This window comes from Eleginops maclovinus, chromosome 5 (genome assembly GCF_036324505.1).
Source record: "Eleginops maclovinus isolate JMC-PN-2008 ecotype Puerto Natales chromosome 5, JC_Emac_rtc_rv5, whole genome shotgun sequence".
Lineage (NCBI taxonomy): Eukaryota > Metazoa > Chordata > Actinopteri > Perciformes > Eleginopidae > Eleginops > Eleginops maclovinus.
The window spans coordinates 8867724-8883578 of NC_086353.1; the positions used below are offsets into that span (position 1 = coordinate 8867724).

Sequence of the window (15855 nt, forward strand, 5' to 3'; positions counted from 1 at the left end):
CTTAGTAGGAGCTCATGGTACCTTCTCACCCAATTTACCTCACCTGCAACTTTGATCATGTGACTGGCCGGGCAAATGAGTGTGTTTATCTGCAGTATCGACATGTCACATTTGACCAAGTAACACTATCTGTGGATTTTATCAGAAGCTGCACTCCTGTCTCATTTTATGTGTGAGGGTTGAACATGTTTTGAAATCTTTATTTAAATAGACACAATTCAAGCCAGAGGGGAATGAGCAGTGGGGGTCACCAGAGCTACAAAACACTCCCCAAACCCCAACAATAGAATATTACACAAACCATATAATACAACAACTGAATTACATTTTTATTGCCCAATATCACAAATTACAATCTGTATCTGTATTGTTAACAAAACCATTGGTCCTTCAACAAACTTTGCTTCGGATAAGGAAAGATCCCCCCCAACAAAAAAACGTTATCGGGGAATGAACTGACTGAACAACAAAGGACCACTGAGTCGTCAGAAAGGTGAGGTGATGACTCGTGTACTCTATGGTAGGTGAACTGACTTTAATAAGAGTATATACTGGATATTGCGATGTATTGCACCAGATGTTTTTGTATTTTTAGGAATTTTACTTTGTGTGTTGTTCGGATACTTTATACTGATACCTCTTTTTTTAACTTTGCATTTTAAAGACTTGGACTGATGTGGCTTCCCCCAAAATTTCACGGACATGCAAATCAAAATTGAATGTGTGACAGTAGAGACGAGTTTGTTAGACTTGGGATACACTGTTGATAAAACAAAATGTAACATCAAGATTCACAAAGTATTAGCCACTATATCTATCCAGAGATGAGCCCAAAACACAATGAAGCCTCCAAAAGTACCATCAGTTAACTTTTTATTGAATAAGCTGCATGAAGTTTGATCATTTGAACAATAAGAGAACACAAGATAAATCCATGTTAAAGATGTCATTATGCTCTCATGACATTAGTCATTTTCAGACATTTAGACTTTAGTTATGAGTTCACTTGTTTATTTTTTTGTCAAATTTGGTTGAAAATTTAAATTATGACACCAACAGTTATTAATTGTTCCAACAATACAGATTTTTCCTGTCAAACATTTCCATTAACTACGAACATCTTCAATTATTAAAGTCATTGACTGACAATGTCCGATCAGATTATGAACTTCTGAACAAACTTCATAAACTTTAAGCAGCATCTTTATTTACTAAATTTTACATGTAGAGGTTAGTTCAGCTCTCGTAGTTGTCCGCATTTCCTGAGGCGATTTAACGTGTCACCAGCTTTAGCTTGATCGGTTTCAGAGGTCCAACCAGGCCCTCAGGGTCCATAATCAAAGGGATCTATGAAATACAAATACACTAATTAGAGACATGTGCGCTCTCTGAATGCAAATCTAACTTGTCAAGTGTATTGAGCAATCATATAGTGGGTATGTCATTTAAAAATAACCACCTCAGTCTCCTCGCAGACGGAGAAGCTGTAGTTCTGCAGAACTTCCACCAACGCCAGTTTAATCATCACCAGAGCAAAGCGCATCCCTATGCAGTTCCTCGGCCCGAGACCAAATGGCAGGTAGGTGTACGGGTTGATGCTCTGCTTGTTCTGTTTACTGAATCTTGAAAAAGAAAGCAACAAAGAAAATAAACTGTACCTTTAGCACACTTTAATACATGAAAACATAACAGAGTATTATGTTGCACAGGGCTGTACAAATGATTAAATCATGAATGAATGTAAAGTATTTATATTAAGTCATGCCCTTTATGAAATTACTCTAGAATAAATTAGCTCACAGGTAGTTGAAAAAAAATATATATATATACATAAAATAATATCATTGAGAAAGACATCAACACATTTACAGTACAGGACTACCTGTCTGGTCTAAACTCCTCGGGCTCTGGCCACAGCTCGGGGTCGTGGTGCAGAGCGTAGACTGGGATCATAACGAGCATGTCCTTTGGGATTGTGATGCCACTGATCTTTACAGTTTCTTTGGCAATTCGTTCAAGACGTCCGGCTGGAGGGTAGAGCCTATTGGCCAAAAAATACTGACTGTCTTTTTCCAGTGTTAAATATTTGGAAAATCTACAAACCCCTACCAAATGTCAATTCTTTATACACAGCATTTAGTTTGCTCTAGAATTTGGGATTTTTGCTGTTGTTTCTATGGCAAGGTAGCAAGTCAATCGAGCAAGATGGTTCCAAATTACTTGTCTAATACTAAAATGGAGGAATCTATATTAGCCACTTGTGTTACAGTACCATCTCAGCTATTGTTCATTTTCAGGGATCATTAGCAAATATTAGCATGCTACAACAACGGTGGTAAACATTACTTGCTAACCATTAGCATGTTAACTTAAGTCTTTTGCTTCACATGTTGGGATCAACTAGAACAAGAAAAAGCACTTTACCTCAGACACTCATTGACGACACTGTCCAGGTACTCCATCTGCATCAGCTCTTCATATTGGACAGAACCCTGCAGAGATACAAATCATGGTTTGACTAAACAAAATTCAGATTTTGTAAACTTAAATTTAATCAATTTCATGAAGTGCAGAGAATGACTGCTGTACCAGAACCCTCTGCCCTACCTTTTTAGGGAAAGTGGAATCTATCTCCTCTTGCAGGCGTTTCATGACTTCAGGATATCTTGCCAAATTGTAGGCAACGGAAACCAAAGTTAGGGCACTTGTCTCGTAACCAGCAAACATAAACATTGTGGCTTGAGAAACAATTTCATGATCAGTGAGACCTGTCAGGGTGGACAAGATGGATGCAGAGGGATGAAGAGAAACAGAGGCCTCAAAATCTTTATTGTGAATACAGGCGCGTAAATGCGATACCTTTGTTATGCTTCTCTTTCTTGGCTTCACTGGTAGTCTGGGAGTTGATCATATGTTGAAGCATATCTGCATTCTGAAAACAAGAAAGATAAAAAGCATGCATGTTCTGCTATCATGTGTTTGATAGTATGTTGTATGACAGCAAAGCGTACCATGGCAATCCAGAGATTTGGTTTCGCACATTTTTTATTGTTGGAATATCTTGAGTCAAAGATTTGTGTACTGTAGATGTAGTGTATTACTGGGATCTCTCAAGTATTTATTTAATTGGATTTGATCACATCACAGGAATGATATTAGTCAACAGAGTCCACCCAGTTGTAATAACCATAAAGATGTTTACATTTTAGGCACCTTAAGTGAAACACATTAGTGAAATTGACAAGAAGGCCATTGATTGAGGAATGGTTGTTGGCTGTCAACTCAATTAATGTCGGTGATCAGATGATTATTGTAATATGATTAAAAGCTCTAGAAAAGAAAAAAGAAAAAGAAAATGGAGTTTTTCTATAATGTTGTCCCAACCTGGTGCGAGCTCCTGTCGCGCTCTGCTCTGACCTTCCCAAGAAGAGTATTGAAGAATTCAGTAGAAGACTTTGGAAACAAGGAGACGCCAAGCAGCTCCAAGAGAGGAAGAAAAACAGGGAAAAACCCTGAGAAGAGAAAGAGGGTTGGTTATTATGATCACAAACATAACTGTTTACATCAACAAAAAGAAATAAAAGGAGTCATTGAAAGCAGTGAGCTACCTTGGAATATGAAAAGAAGCAGGTTGAATCTAAAAAGCTTTGAGACGTGTGTAATTAGGGTATTAGAGGGGTTGTTTATTGAGTCCACATCCACACTGAATGCACAGCTCGCCATCACATCCATACTGTAGGCTCCAAAGAAGCTGCAACACACAAATAATGATATATTTGAGTATTGGTTAAAACCAGTTTCCACAGTGACAATAATGTACCATTTGCTCCAGTCTATAGTTATGGATACTGCAAATAAATGTGAGTGCATCTTTTCAACATTATTTTTTTGATCAAAAGTCCTGAAATAGGAAAAGGCAATATTAAACCCATCAGAAAAAAATGACATTTTGGGAAGTCTTTGATAGTCTCTCATAGTTTAAGTTTCAAATTTGCAAATCTCATTGAATTTATGTACATTTATTGCTGCCTGGTGCTGCAAATATTATATAGGAATAACTTAGAGGATTTAGAGAGCATATTTGCCATCAATCAGATTATTAGATCTGGTTTACTATAGACAACCTCTAAGGATACGTTTTTATTTTTTGCTTCAACGAGCTGCTCTATAGGTTTGTTTTCATGCCATTTGGGAAAAAATTTCAGGGGAACTAAGAGAGACCAAATACCAAAAGGATAAAGATTGATACTTTGAACCTGACTGCATAGTAAATGTAACGCGAGACAGTCTTAGCTTGGCACAAAGACTGGAAACAGAGGGAGACAACACCTAGCTCAACAATACACAACAACTTTGGTACTCACCTGACCATGATGTCAAATGTAACCATTAAAAGATCAGCATTACTCACGCTTTTATTGTTATAACTTCATTATTGCCCGCCTTGGACTGCAGGGTGGTTGTGAGTTTGCTGGAATGATGTTTCATGAGGCTAAACATCTGATTCAAAGGAAAGTTTAAAAAAGGCAGTAAAGTTAGTGTAATATTGAAATTAATTGGTACTATGTAGACATCCTCCATATTTAACCATCCAGAATCTGACTTTTGCAACTTGTGAAGATCCACAAATCTTACCTCTTTTATATGGCCAGAGGTGAAAGAAGGAGTGAGGATGTTACGAATCCGTCTCCATTCATCATTCTCAACAATACTCACGGCGTCATAAAGATCCCCATTCAGGCGCAAGTTCTGAGGTTTGTAATAAACACACACCACAACAATCCTTTTTATTTTCTGAGGACACCCTGGAGATATATCTATTATTAATTTGTCAAATTAAGAAATCTGTTCCCCTATAGAGAGGTGCTCCAGGAGATGAACTTGTTTGATTTATCCTCAGTAATCTTTTTCATGTAAGAGATCCATATACTTTGAACGATACTCTGTAGTCAATCAACACAAATACATTTGTTCAATTAATTTGTTGTTTACATCCTGTCCAGCACTCCTTTTAAATGTTCTATTCAGTATTATGTATGTCCTCACCCGGCGGTTGGTGAAGTAGGTGAGGCACTCCTTCACAATTATGGCTTTCACCATGTTGGGGTCCATCACTGTCAGCATGGGCTTCCTGAACTCATATGATCTAGACATTTAAACAAATACACAACCTGACACAAGCAACCACGTGTAGGTTAAAGAGTCTGTCAGCTGTCAATGGTTGTCACATAACAATAAATTTGTATGAGTAGCTTGGTGTTAGACTTAGTTGAGTTTATAGACTCCTGCTTCACTGGCACAAATGTTCTTGCTGTTTCTTAAGTAACACTTCTACTGGAAATCTATTTCATGTTTTTTGGGCAGGTAATCTAAATCTTGTATTGCTATATTTTGTGTCACAATTAATAGTAGTTCTGTATGAGGAGCTGATCACACAATCTCAACCTTTTTTTATGTTATAAGGATGCAGGTCAGATCTAATTAACAGGAAAAACCCACAGCCTTGGAATTCAATGTTGTAGTCGAGAGATACAGCATTTAACAAACTAAAGAAACTCAGGTTCCTTGATCATGGCTCTGCTGACACATTTAAGAAAATGGATCCTTTCCTGGATTACTTTAAACTAAATGAACTTTGCAGACCAAGCGTTAATGTCGTTAGTTTTGGACACACCCCATCAATGAATCGTCCATCCATCCATCCATCTTCTCCCGCTTTTCCGCCAGGGTCGCGGAGGTAACAGCTCCAGCAGAGAGCCCCAAACTTTTTTTTCCCTGGCCACATCAACCAGCTCTGAATGGGGGATTCCAAGACGCTCCCAGGCCAGCGGAGAGATATAATCCCTCCACCTGGTCCTAGGTCTACCCCTCGGTCTCTTCCCAGCTGGACGTGCCTGGAACACCTCCCTAGGGAGGCGCCCAGGTGGCATCCTCACTAGGTGCCCGAACCACCTCAACTGGCTCCTTTCAACGCGAAGGAGCAGTGGTCCTACTCCGAGTCCCTCCCGGATGACTGAACCTCTCACCTTATCCCTAAGGGAGATGCCAGCCACCCTGCGGAGAAATCCCATTTCGGCCGCATGTATCCGCGATCTCGTTCTTTCGGTCATGACCCATCCTTCATGACCATAACCGAGGGTAGGAACGAAGACGGCCCGATAGACGGAGAGCTTTGCCTTCTGGCTCAGCTCTCTTTTCGTCACAACGGTGCGGTAAAGCGACTGCAGTACCGCTCCCGCTGCTCCGATTCTCCTGCCCATCTCACGCTCCATTGTTCCCTTACTCGAGATCAAGACCCAGACATACTTAAACTCCTTCACTTGGGGTAAGGCTTCATTCCGTACCTGGAGTGGACAGTCCATCGGTTTTCTGCTGAGAACCATGGCCTCAGATTTGGAGGTGCTGATCCTCATCCCAGCCGCTTCACAGTCGGCCGCGAACATATCCAGTGAGTGCTGAAGGTCACAGACCGATGAAGCCATTAGGACCACATCATCTGCAAAAAGCAGAGGTGCAATCCTTAGCCCACTGAACTGCAGACCCCCTCCCCCACGACTATGCCTCGAAATCCTGTCCATGAATATCACAAACAAGATTGGTGACAAAGCGCAGCCCTGGCTGAGGCCAACCCTCACCGGAAATCGGTTCGACATGCTACCGAGGACCCGGACACAGCTCTCGCTTTGAGAGTACAGAGATTGGATGGCCCTGAGTAGAGACCCCCTCACCCCATACTCCCGCAGCACCTCCCACCATCTCCCACACCATCTCCCAGGGAACCCGGTCATACGCCTTCTCCAAATCCACAAAGCACATGTAGACCGGATGAGCGTACTCCCAGGCCCCCTCCAGGATCCTTGCGAGAGTAAAAAGCTGGTCCGTCGTTCCACGACCAGGACGAAAGCCGCATTGTTCCTCTTCAATCTGAGGTTCGACAATCGGCCGAACCCTCCTTTCCAGCACCTTAGAGTAAACTTTCCCAAGGAGGCTGAGTAATGTGATGCCTCTGTAATTGGCACACACCCTCTGATCCCCCTTTTTAAAAAGAGGAAGCACCACCCTGGTCTGCCACTCCTTTGGTACTGTTTCCGACTTCCACGCAATGTTGATGAGACGTGTCAACCATGACAGTCCCTCAAAACCCAGAGCCTTTCTGGGCGGATCTCATCCACCCCCGGGGCTTTGCCACTGTGGAGCTGTTTAACTACCTCAGTGACTTCCCCCCGTGAGATTGGAATTGATCCCCCTTCATACTCCAACTCCGCCTCTAACATAGAGGGCGGAGTTGGAGCTGCCACTCGACCCAACTCACCACCAGATGGTGATCAGTTGACAACTCCGCCCCTCTCTTCACCCGAGTGTCCAAAACATGCGGCCTCAGGTCCGACGATACCATAACAAAATCGATCATGGACCTTCTGCCTAGGGTGCTCTGGTACCACGTACACTTATGAGCATACCTCATGGTGTTTATTATGGCCAATCTGTGACTAGCACAGAAGTCCAGTAACAAACCACCACTCCGGTTCAGATCAGGGGGGCCCCTCCCAATCATGCCCCTCCAAGTTTCTCCTTCATTGCCCATGTGTGCGTTGAAGTCTCCCAGCAAGACTAAGGAGTCCCTTTCAGGAGCCCCATACAGGAATTCTTTCAGGGTCTCCAAGAAAGCCGAATACTCTGAACTGCTGTTTGGTGCATAAGCACACAACATTCAGAGTTTTCCCCCCCATGACCCGCAGGCGTAGGGAGGCGACCCTCTCTTCCACTGGGGTAAACTCCAACAAAGCGGCACTCAACCGGGGGCTTGTGAGTATCCCCACACCCGCTCGGCGCCTCACACCTTCGGCAACTCCGGAGAAGAATAGAGTCCAACCCTTATCCAGAAGTAATGTTCCAGAGTCGACGCTGTGCATAAAGGTGAGCCCCACCAGATCTAACTGGTAACGCTCCACCTCCAGCACAAGCTCCGGCTCCTTCCCCCCCCCCCAGAGAGGTGACATTCCACGTCCCCAAAGCCAGCTTCTGCCGCCCTAGTCTGGTCCGTCGAGACCCTCTGCTTTCACTGCCGCCCTTCTGGCAGCGCACCCGACCCCATCGCTGTTTCCTGTAGGTGGTGGGCGTGGGCCCGCGGGACGGGGAAGCGGAGGTGTTGCCCTCGTTGCTTTTTCGGGCTGTGCCCGGCCGGGCTCCAGGGCAAGCCCGGCCACCAGACGCTCGCTGACGAGTCCTCCTTCTGAGCCTGGCTCCAGAAGGGGACCCCGGGCTTCCTCCGGGCCGGGTATCCTTGCTTTCATGTGTGTTTGTATCGAGGTCTTTTGAACCAATCTTAGCCTGGCCCCTTATCTGAGACCAATTTGCAATGGGAGACCCTACCAGGAACACAGGGTTCCAGACAACACAGCCCCCAGGTTCATCGGGGCACACAAACCTCTCCACCACGATAAGGTGCTGGTTCTCGGACAGGTCAATGATTCGTGTCATACTGAATTCTTAATCAATTTCACACCCCAACAGACACCCCTTTTTTAAATTCTGCATTTAATATAATTTATAACCTTAGTTTGTTATCTTTAATCCTCTGTCAATCATTTATTTATTTTTCCTTTTTGTAAACCACCAAAAATGTTATTTGCAATGAACTTTAAAAACTGACAAGCAATTAACAAAAATGTGCTTTATGGACTCACCCCCATATTTTTCCATACTTCTTTGCACACTCAATGTCATCCTTGTAGTAAACCTGGTAACAGACATTTTTTAAACATTTTAGTTTAAGTTTATTCATCCCTTATCACAAACGACATTACTGTCCGTTGAAAGAAATTAGAATAAATAAATAGTTATTAAATATTTACTTACAGGGTGATGCCTGCCAACTGTGCCCCAGTACATGTACGGCTTTGGACCTGGGATCCCCAATCTCTCAAATATGCCATGAGTCCACTTGCCATACCTGTATCGAACAGAAACCCAATACAACGAGTATTTAAAGTCACATACTGTCAGTCGAAGACTTTACCTTTAACTTTGGTAATTTGGTGCGTTCCTTAAGGCGATTTCTGTCACATGTAATACGAATAATCTTCCTTAGTTAAAATAAATCTCTGATCCTTACACAACTAATAAGCAGAAACATGTGATCAGTAGAATCCATGTTTCTAAAGAGAAGAAAGGAAGGTAGCCCATGGCTCTGTCTAGCTCTGCTAAGTTGTACTGAACTCTGACTTACTACATGTTTGAAGGCGTGGCGTCTCTTTACTGTGTTGCATAAGAGGTTTTGCTGCTTCCTCTCTTATGCAACGACAGTGCTAAACTATCACCCACACACCTGAATTTATGCCTGGACTCGTCTTTGTGTTATCAGATTGCAAACGCATATGTATAAATAAAGTAATTTGACTGTCATACACATGTCACAGTAGGTTCCTTTATATACATATTGGAAATAATGTATTTAATGACTTGGTTGTATTTCCATTTTGGTCCAATTATACCAGGAAACTTAGGGTGAGGCAAGAAGAAATTCTGACTATTTTACTAATTCTTTAACCTCTTGTATTTCTGGAACATTTAAATACAATCAGAAGTTATATAGATAATAAGACCTGGTTATTTAGTAATGGTGTTTAGTTTCTTTCTGTTAATCATTCACATAACAGTGCCTGTCTGTCATTGGTTCAGCTCTCAAACACTTCCCCTTGGTCACGCAACCTTAAAGTGCAGCAAGACATAAAAGCCTTTGGTCCGTGATTTTGGGCTCTAGTGGGGCTTGTACTGCCATTGACACAAAAGAGAAAAAAAAGCAGAGATGGGCTTTTATTTTTCGACAGAGACATGGACCCTCCTGGTGGCTTTCATCACGCTGACCCTTGTGTGAGTGTTTGGAAATAATTGTCCTAGGTATGTGTGCTGTGTGTTTGATATTATGATAAAGCTTCTCTTCTGTTATTTTGTTTTCCAGGTATGTCTGCTGGCCATTTGCTACATTTAAAAAAATGGGCGTCCCTGGTCCCACGCCAATCCCTTTTTTTGGGACCATGTTGGCATATAAAAAGGTTGGTAAAAAGAACTTTTCAAAAGCAATACTCAATAGATTCCTACCAGAGTGTACAGGCTTAGCAGGGTACACAGCAGTGTGGTAGAGCACCCAGCAAGTGGGGAAAATAACATTCAAAGTGATTATATGAAAAAGTTACTAACATTAATGTGTAAATCGTTCTCAAAAGTTGATGCATAATACTGAGTGAAGCTGGTATGTTACGCCCTGATGATATTTACACTTTGCCTACTGATAAAATGGAAAGATCCCATAGTTATTTATGAGAATTTATGACTTTCACATGGTTAGAATGTGTATCATTGATGCAGTTGTAGAGTTTAGATCTCTGATAACGTCATGCATATTGTGTCCCACATATTTTGGTTGATATATTCCTCAGAATTAACACAACTTATGTTAATGATTTATATATTTTTTAACATTTGTTTTCATGTTGCAGATATCTCCAACATGTTGAAGTGGAGAGAATATTAAAGATAGGTGTTTAATGCTAAATCTGTTTTTACTTTTGTCAGGGATTCACTGTCTTTGACCAGAATTGCTTCAATAAATATGGAAAGATATGGGGGTAAGTCTGCCTGTGTGCTAGTATATCTGAATGCATGTAGGGTGCTGCAGGGATGACTTGTTTTGGGACGCCAAAATTGAAGTTACAGGAGCACCACCCATCAACAAAATGGGACTTTTCCTTTTAGCAAAATAAACTCCACAAATGAACATTACTATAATGAATTTTGAAGTCAAAAGCAAAAGCAAAACATCTTGTGTTAAAACAGAACTTATTTTGGACATCAAACCAAAAACCTGCTTCAAAACCAATCAATGGAACCTAGAAAGGCAGAAGTGAAGAATCATTTCAGGTTTTTCATTCCTGCAGTATCTGATTGTTGTCCTTTGTGTGTCTATGTAAAAATGCTTTTTGTGTTTGAAGTTTTTTTTAATCTATTCATATTCTATTCAATTCTTGTCATTTTTTAGCATATTTGATGGCCGTCAGCCCGTGCTGTGCATCACAGATCCTGCCATGATCAAAACTGTTCTGATAAAAGAGTGTTACTCTCTCTTCACCAATCGCAGAGTAAGCCAAACTAAAACACATTTGATAAGTCATAGTGTTACTCGAACTCCTCTTATCTATGGCATGTTTTGTATAACTCTTACAACTCTGTTGCAGAACTTCCGTCTGAACGGGGAGCTGTACGATGCTGTGTCCATCGCTGAGGACGATCAGTGGAGGAGGATCCGCAGCGTCATCTCTCCCTCCTTCACCTCAGGGAGACTGAAGGAGGTACATCTCTCTCCTGATCTGCCCCCCTCTCCCTTTATTGCATCTTAAACTTAACTTATTTCAACCAGGTCTGTAATATATCCTGGTTACATTATTCTGAGGGCTGTGATACCAAACCTGTTGCCCTTGTAAGCCCCAAAAGATGAAGCATGTGACGTATCATCAGTTCAACCGAAAAGTGTTTTTACTCCTTGGATTGTTTGTGTGATTTCTTTAAGGCCTACAGAGGAGAAAGAACACTTTTTTTTAAACAAGCATAGTTGTGTAACTGAAATGTTTTCCCTTTTTTATCCCTTTATCACCTCATGGCCCCTCAGACTTAATCTGCAAATGCTTTTCTAGTCAGTGGCCCCAGGTTGTGAACCAAACTCAACCAAAACAGTAAAAACTTTGTGTTGTGTTGTGTGTTCTTCTTTTCAGTTTTTAAGTTAGCACGTTTAATATTTCTCTGTTTGTACCACAGATGTTTGGCATAATGAAGCGTCACTCTGCTAACCTGATCAGCAGCATGAAGAAGAAGGCAGACAAAGATGAGCCCTTAGAGCTGAAGGAGTAAGGACACTAAATACAACAAATTCATTACATACAAAGTCATTGCAATGAATGTCTGTTTAGGCCTGAAAGGATAAGGTAATCTGTGGTGTTTTTTCTTTGCTCCTTAGGTTCTTTGGATCCTACAGTATGGATGTAGTAACCAGCACAGCCTTCAGTGTCGACATTGACTCACTCAACAACCCCTCAGACCCTTTTGTCTCAAACATCAAGCAGATGCTGCAGTTTGATTTTTTCAACCCTATTTTCCTCATTGTTGGTACAGAATAAATGTTGCTTCTTTAAAATGCAGCTATTCATAATAGTGTTCCTCACCAGTCGAATATTTATATCAAATTCAACCAGTGTCTTTCCTTTTTCCTTGAACAGCTTTTTTTCCCTTCATGGGTCCTATTTTTGAGAAGTTTAATTTTGCATTTTTCCCTACCGCTGTTACTGATTTCTTTTACGCTGCACTGCAGAAGATCAAATCTGGTCGTGAGATAATCAAGCAAAAGGTATGCCTGTCTGTTCATGTGTGTATATTTGTTTATAGTGTTAACGAAAATGTAATCAGTGCTTTTATTATATCTTCTTTTAGAGTCGAGTGGATTTCCTTCAGCTGATGATTGACTCCCAGAAAACTCAAGATTCCAGTAAAGTGGAAGAGCACAAAGGTGACACACACAGCACCATACAGTACATTCATTAAAGCACAACTTTGAACAAATCCGAATCATATCTCCTTGCTATCTCCCCAGGTTTAAGCGATCATGAGATCCTCTCTCAAGCAATGATTTTTCTGTTTGCCGGCTACGAAACAAGTAGCAGCTCTCTCAGTTTCTTGGCTTACAATCTAGCGAGGAACCCACATGTCATGAAACAGCTGCAAGAGGAGGTGGACTCCACCTTCCCTAACAAGGTGTGGTATAAGTGGGTTTGAGGTATAGCACTTGGATCTCAATATAATTAATGTAACACTGTTTCATTGGCTGAACTTGTCTGTGACTATGCTAAAACTGAAAAGAGAACAAACCCAGTAAAAGTGCAGAGTTAAGGGATGATTCCTCAGCGGTGTAAACAGATCTTGAACTTTTAGCAATGGTTGTTACTGTATGGTGAAGTCAATTTCCTTTAACCAGAGTAGCATTACAGTGTTAAAGTGCTAAAAGGTGGTTATGGTATATGGATATGATATGGTTCCCATCCTCATAAAGGAGAGCAGTGTTATTTAAAAAAAGGGATAATGTGCAGTGAGGCAATCGTTATTGAAAAAAGAAAACCCCGACAGGTTGATCATGGAGCCTGAGGCGATTAAATCATTGGAATCATTGTTTGCCTCTAGTGTTCGTGTAGCTCCAATATAACATAATTGAGTGGCGGTTTTATGTATATGTGTGTCTATGTGTTTTTGTAGGGTCCTGTTGAGTACCAGGCTCTGATGGAGATGGAGTATCTAGACAGCGCCATCAACGAGTCTCTCCGATTGTACCCCATTGCCCCGCGTCTAGAGCGTGTTGCCAAGGCGACTGTGGAGATAAATGGCCTTGTGATTCCCAAAGATATGATAGTGATGGTACCCACATGGCCCCTTCACAGGGACCCTGGTCTGTGGCCTGAGCCAGAGGAGTTCAAACCTGAGAGGTTAATATACTATATATCTTTATGTTCAGGTTAACCAAAACAACCACAAGAAGGACCTTAGCTCTGCAGGTCATTGCCTTATTTCTGTTATTGATACATTGTGTGTGTGTGTGTGTGTGTGTGTGTGTGTGTGTGTGTGTGTGTGTGTGTGTGTGTGTGTGTGTGTGTGTGTGTGTGTGTGTGTGTGTGTGTGTGTGTGTGTGTGTGTGTGTGTGTGTGTGTGTGTGTGTGTGTGTGTGTGTGTGTGTGTGTGTGTGTGTGTGTGTGTGTGTGTGTCCAGGTTCAGCAAGGAAAACAAGGGGAATATTGATCCGTACACGTACATGCCTTTCGGGGCAGGACCCAGGAACTGCATCGGGATGCGATTTGCTCTGGTGATGATGAAACTAGCTATGGTGGAGATCCTGCAGCGGTACAACTTCACTGTGTGTAAGGAGACTGAGGTGAGATTGTTTTATCTTTAGACTGCTTGTTATTGCTTTTTTATATTGCTAGTTTTATTTGGAAAGCAAGGGTTATATAACACCCAGGATAGCTAATCATATGTTTTGTATGTGTAGGTCCGTTCAAAGATCAAAATACAATAAAGGGACACTTTGTACAAAGGTGCAGGTGACACTGTGCATCATGACAGGGCCGAAGAGTCAGTAAAAGCAAACAGTGTTATAATATTCTCATATTCTTACACACTAATGATTTTCTTATTGAACTGTAACAGCATGAAGAGACCCTTTTAAAAAACTGGAGGGGTTATGGAATATCAAAATTGAAAATAAACTTAAACTCATGAAACTATGCAGAGAAGGCAACTTTAAATGATAAAAGGAATTGGATTTAGTTTCACTTATCCTTGAGTAGCTAGCTGGAAGTCTAATGCATTTACAATATTAACGGTTGGGAACTCATTTCTTATTAAAGTATTTTCATCCTAATTGTTTCACTGGATGCCGTATAACATCCCAAGAAAGAAAAGGCTAGATATCCTAAAAAACAGGGAAATGTTTTTATGCATACATTTCTTTTGATAAATAACAATTCTGTGTGCTCGATGAAAAGCTTTGACGGCCTGATGTGGCCACGGTCCGTCAGTTGACAATCACTGCTGTTTGTGCTTTTGCTCTGTTAAAATAACGCACGTAATAAGCTGTCTGTTCCTGTTTGACTTTGTCCAAACTTCAAACTTTTTAAATTCCTGCCAGATACCCTTGGAGATGGACATCCAGGGTCTGCTGATGCCAAAACGTCCAATTAAACTGAAGCTGGAAGCACGTTCTTAACCCTTAAACTGAAAAAACAAGAAGATAAAGGTTAATCATTTGAGCTTTTATGCATATTGACCTATTTTAATCACATACATTTTATCAAGGTAAAAGTACAGTTTTGTTTACAGTCATATCAGTTCTTTTTTTTCTGTCAAAGCTTTAATTTCAAAATACACTGTGTTATAAATGGAAAATGAGTTAAGCCTGTTTTAATGATAAAATAAACTGTTTTTTTCTCATATGCGCTGTCATACTTGAATGTGATTTACACTGTCAGAGCTGCATGCAATTTACAGGGACTTCATAAATCTAAATGTGGCTGAACAACAGAAGCATGAGAGTAACATGTTGATACCTAAAATAAATATGTTTTATAGGTATGAGATGACAACAGGTGGAAAAAAAATACAAAAAACATCTTACAATATACTTTGATCCCCAACAACAGCACCATGTGTAATTGCCAAATCATACAGCTAAATCAACACTTTTCTGATAACCTAACAGAGGTGATTTATGATACGTGTTGCAGGCTGATTGCACAGGTCTCATTACATGTTGCAGGTGTTCATGTTTTTGTTTCCACCCTGTGTTAAATATAGGACTAATATAAAAAGGTAAATAGAGTTTGTTCAGATATCGACCAGTTAGGGAGTTAATGTTTTATCCAACATTATCACAGTGAACCACTGTGACAATGTTGACAGCAATGTAAAATGGTATCTACTTGTACTTTACTTGAGTATTTCCATTTCCTGATAAATTGTACTTCTACTCCACTCCAAATCAAATAAATATAGACGTAGTCCTTTTTTACTCCATAACATTTTTTACATACCTTAAGTTACTGAAGAACGGACTCAGATTAATTATACAAAATAAAAACATCAAACAATTTGTCATGTATAATCATAGATTATGATGAACTTCATTGACTCCTAAGTCAAATGTCAAGCTAAAAATGTTTTCTTAAAGTGATGATCACATTGATCCATCAGCGATTATTATTCAATTTCCAAATATATATTATTCCACAAGTAACCTTCTCTTACTTTTAATAATACAATTAT

General features: G+C 40.8%; 2 protein-coding genes across 4 annotated transcripts; one reads left to right on the top strand and one right to left on the bottom strand.

The window, feature by feature from the left end:
• Positions 1-305: 305 nt before the first annotated feature.
• Positions 306-9242, bottom strand: LOC134864256 (cytochrome P450 3A30-like). 2 transcript variants are annotated; one of them, XM_063883091.1, is made up of 14 exons: positions 9116-9242; positions 8860-8953; positions 8688-8740; positions 5047-5146; positions 4636-4749; positions 4412-4500; positions 3609-3751; positions 3385-3512; positions 2860-2932; positions 2608-2768; positions 2425-2492; positions 1883-2041; positions 1460-1622; positions 306-1347 (listed from the first exon to the last, which is right to left on the bottom strand). In XM_063883091.1, exons 1-14 carry the CDS (start codon positions 9184-9186, stop codon positions 1273-1275), a joined length of 1491 nt encoding a protein of 496 aa, XP_063739161.1. In that variant the 5' UTR covers positions 9187-9242; the 3' UTR covers positions 306-1272. The 2 variants fall into 2 exon arrangements, with proteins under 2 accessions (XP_063739161.1, XP_063739162.1); XM_063883092.1 differs by having other exon boundaries at positions 5047-5171; positions 8860-9221.
• A 437-nt stretch (positions 9243-9679) lies between these two features.
• On the top strand, positions 9680-15024 carry LOC134864255 (cytochrome P450 3A40-like). 2 transcript variants are annotated; one of them, XM_063883090.1, is made up of 13 exons: positions 9680-9873; positions 9962-10055; positions 10576-10628; positions 11039-11138; positions 11235-11348; positions 11812-11900; positions 12011-12159; positions 12270-12397; positions 12481-12556; positions 12641-12801; positions 13297-13523; positions 13804-13966; positions 14723-15024. In XM_063883090.1, exons 1-13 carry the CDS (start codon positions 9809-9811, stop codon positions 14798-14800), a joined length of 1497 nt encoding a protein of 498 aa, XP_063739160.1. In that variant the 5' UTR covers positions 9680-9808; the 3' UTR covers positions 14801-15024. The 2 variants fall into 2 exon arrangements, with proteins under 2 accessions (XP_063739160.1, XP_063739159.1); XM_063883089.1 differs by having other exon boundaries at positions 11039-11348.
• The last annotated feature ends 831 nt before the right edge of the window (positions 15025-15855 follow it).

Coding starts and splice junctions, on each gene's coding strand:
- LOC134864256 (XM_063883091.1), bottom strand. CDS start 9,186: ATGGGCTACCTTCCTTTCTTCTCTTTAGAAACATGGATTCTACTGATC. Junction 1,623..1,882: donor GAGGAGTTTAGACCAGACAG/GTAGTCCTGTAC, acceptor TTCTTTTTCAAG/ATTCAGTAAACAGAACAAGC. Junction 1,348..1,459: donor CCGTCTGCGAGGAGACTGAG/GTGGTTATTTTT, acceptor TGTATTTCATAG/ATCCCTTTGATTATGGACCC.
- LOC134864255 (XM_063883089.1), top strand. CDS start 9,809: ATGGGCTTTTATTTTTCGACAGAGACATGGACCCTCCTGGTGGCTTTC. Junction 13,524..13,803: donor GAGGAGTTCAAACCTGAGAG/GTTAATATACTA, acceptor GTGTGTGTCCAG/GTTCAGCAAGGAAAACAAGG. Junction 13,967..14,722: donor CTGTGTGTAAGGAGACTGAG/GTGAGATTGTTT, acceptor AATTCCTGCCAG/ATACCCTTGGAGATGGACAT.